This window comes from Austrofundulus limnaeus, unplaced genomic scaffold, assembly GCF_001266775.1.
Source record: "Austrofundulus limnaeus strain Quisiro unplaced genomic scaffold, Austrofundulus_limnaeus-1.0 Scaffold226, whole genome shotgun sequence".
NCBI classification, from domain to species: domain Eukaryota; kingdom Metazoa; phylum Chordata; class Actinopteri; order Cyprinodontiformes; family Rivulidae; genus Austrofundulus; species Austrofundulus limnaeus.
In genome coordinates this window covers 505,069-506,670 of record NW_013952628.1, presented here as the reverse complement: position 1 = coordinate 506,670, position 1,602 = coordinate 505,069, and the positions used below count along the sequence as shown (strand labels likewise).

Sequence of the window (1,602 nt, the reverse complement as noted above, 5' to 3'; positions counted from 1 at the left end):
GTTCTTTTTTAATTTACTTGGTGCATTTTAAATGTATGTATTTATTTAGTGGTTTATTTATATATTTCTGATTTTATTTCTAATTATATCAGTGTCGGTCCTCCGTACTGCAGAACATGAAGAGGTAGTTCAGTGACTGAATCAGGTGTTTTGGAGCAGGAAACTTATAAAACATGAAGGACTGCGGCCCTCCAGGACTGCCCACCCCTGTTATAAACGTTCTGCAAAGTTCAGACAAATGGATCCTACAGTTATGGAGTATCGTTCAGACTCGGCTTCTTTTCCCTCCGTTTTGGAAACCTCACAGTTCTCACGTTTCACGATCCTCCATTTCTTATCCTCGCTGCTTCCTCGCTGCAGGAGCAGAAGATGGAGATTCTCCTGAAAACACGGCAGTGTCCCACTTTCTGCTCGGCACAAACACAGGAGGAAACACTCAGACACACTCAACCCCGCCCCTCGCTCCCATCTGTCAGCATGAAATATTGATGCTACTGCTGCTGTTAGGAATCATACACACACACACACAAACACACACACATAATAACCTCTCTATCACACACAATGACACATGATTGCACACCTCCCAGCTGTTTCAGGAGCGATGAGGAGTCCAGGAGCTGGTCTGGAGGATCAGGGCGGAGTGCTCGTTAGTTTGACAGACTGCTCGTTAAATGAAAACTAGAACAATGTGTCTGCATGGGAAAGAAGAAAAAACGTTTTAAATCCAGCTCTGACCCCTGAACTCCCTGTCCCGCTAGAAAACTAAACATCCCATCAGCTCATTGATGGGTTTAAATTAAAATTCTGTGGTGCTTTTAAAGATGTCACTGGATTTTATGTTTGGTTGAGCTTTAATGAAACTACTTTTTATCACGGCGTCTTTTGGTGATTCTGCGGCTTCAGAAGCATTAAACAATACGAGAGTTTGTGAATTAATTGTATAACTTATCTCCATCTGCAGCTTTCTTCCTTTCTTGTAATCATTTAGAAAATACAGCACATTATCCTGACCTTGTGCTGCGTCTATGAGCAGATTTCTTTTACAGAAATAAAAACGGAGCTTTCCTCCCACCTCCGCACTCGTCATAAATAATTCAGCTTCGGGTTTTAGGCAGTTGAAATTTCCATATTATAGTACAAAGCTGTTTTTTTAAAGCAGTTTATTACAGAGAGGGAGTCAGACAGCTGCAGTAATCCTGCTCTGATTCTTTGCTAACAATAAGCACACATGTAGGCTGACGTGTTTCCCGTGGTTAACCCTTCCTCCGGTGTCTCTCGCAGGTGTCTGTTCCTGCCCAGCCTGGCGCCCCACAACGCTCCGTCCAATAACACCAACGCTTCCGGGGTCAGCGACGGGGCCGTGCTGAGCGGCATGGGATCAGGTAAAACACAACGTAACGAGCTGCAGCTGGGACAAAGGAAAACAGTTGACTGGAAATCCTAATAAATCATGTTGACAGTTTCCCCAAATATCCTCTGTTATTCTTTTATCTCCATTCAGTGTCGTTCCTGACAAATAATAAAAAGTCTGATAACAAAACCGTTAATATGCTGTTAGTAAAAGTCCCTTATATAATATAATATAATTTTATAAAAATA

General features: G+C 42.3%; 1 protein-coding gene across 5 annotated transcripts in view; it reads left to right on the top strand.

Moving 5' to 3' along the window:
• The window catches only part of wdfy3 (WD repeat and FYVE domain containing 3), a gene marked incomplete at its 5' end in the record, with an annotated part of 96,713 nt that overhangs the window by 39,138 nt on the left and 55,973 nt on the right, over positions 1 to 1,602 (top strand). For all 5 annotated transcript variants that reach the window (XM_014019682.1, XM_014019683.1, XM_014019685.1 and 2 more), the window contains 1 exon segment: positions 1,285 to 1,385. In XM_014019682.1, coding sequence (XP_013875136.1) covers positions 1,285 to 1,385 — 101 coding nt within the window.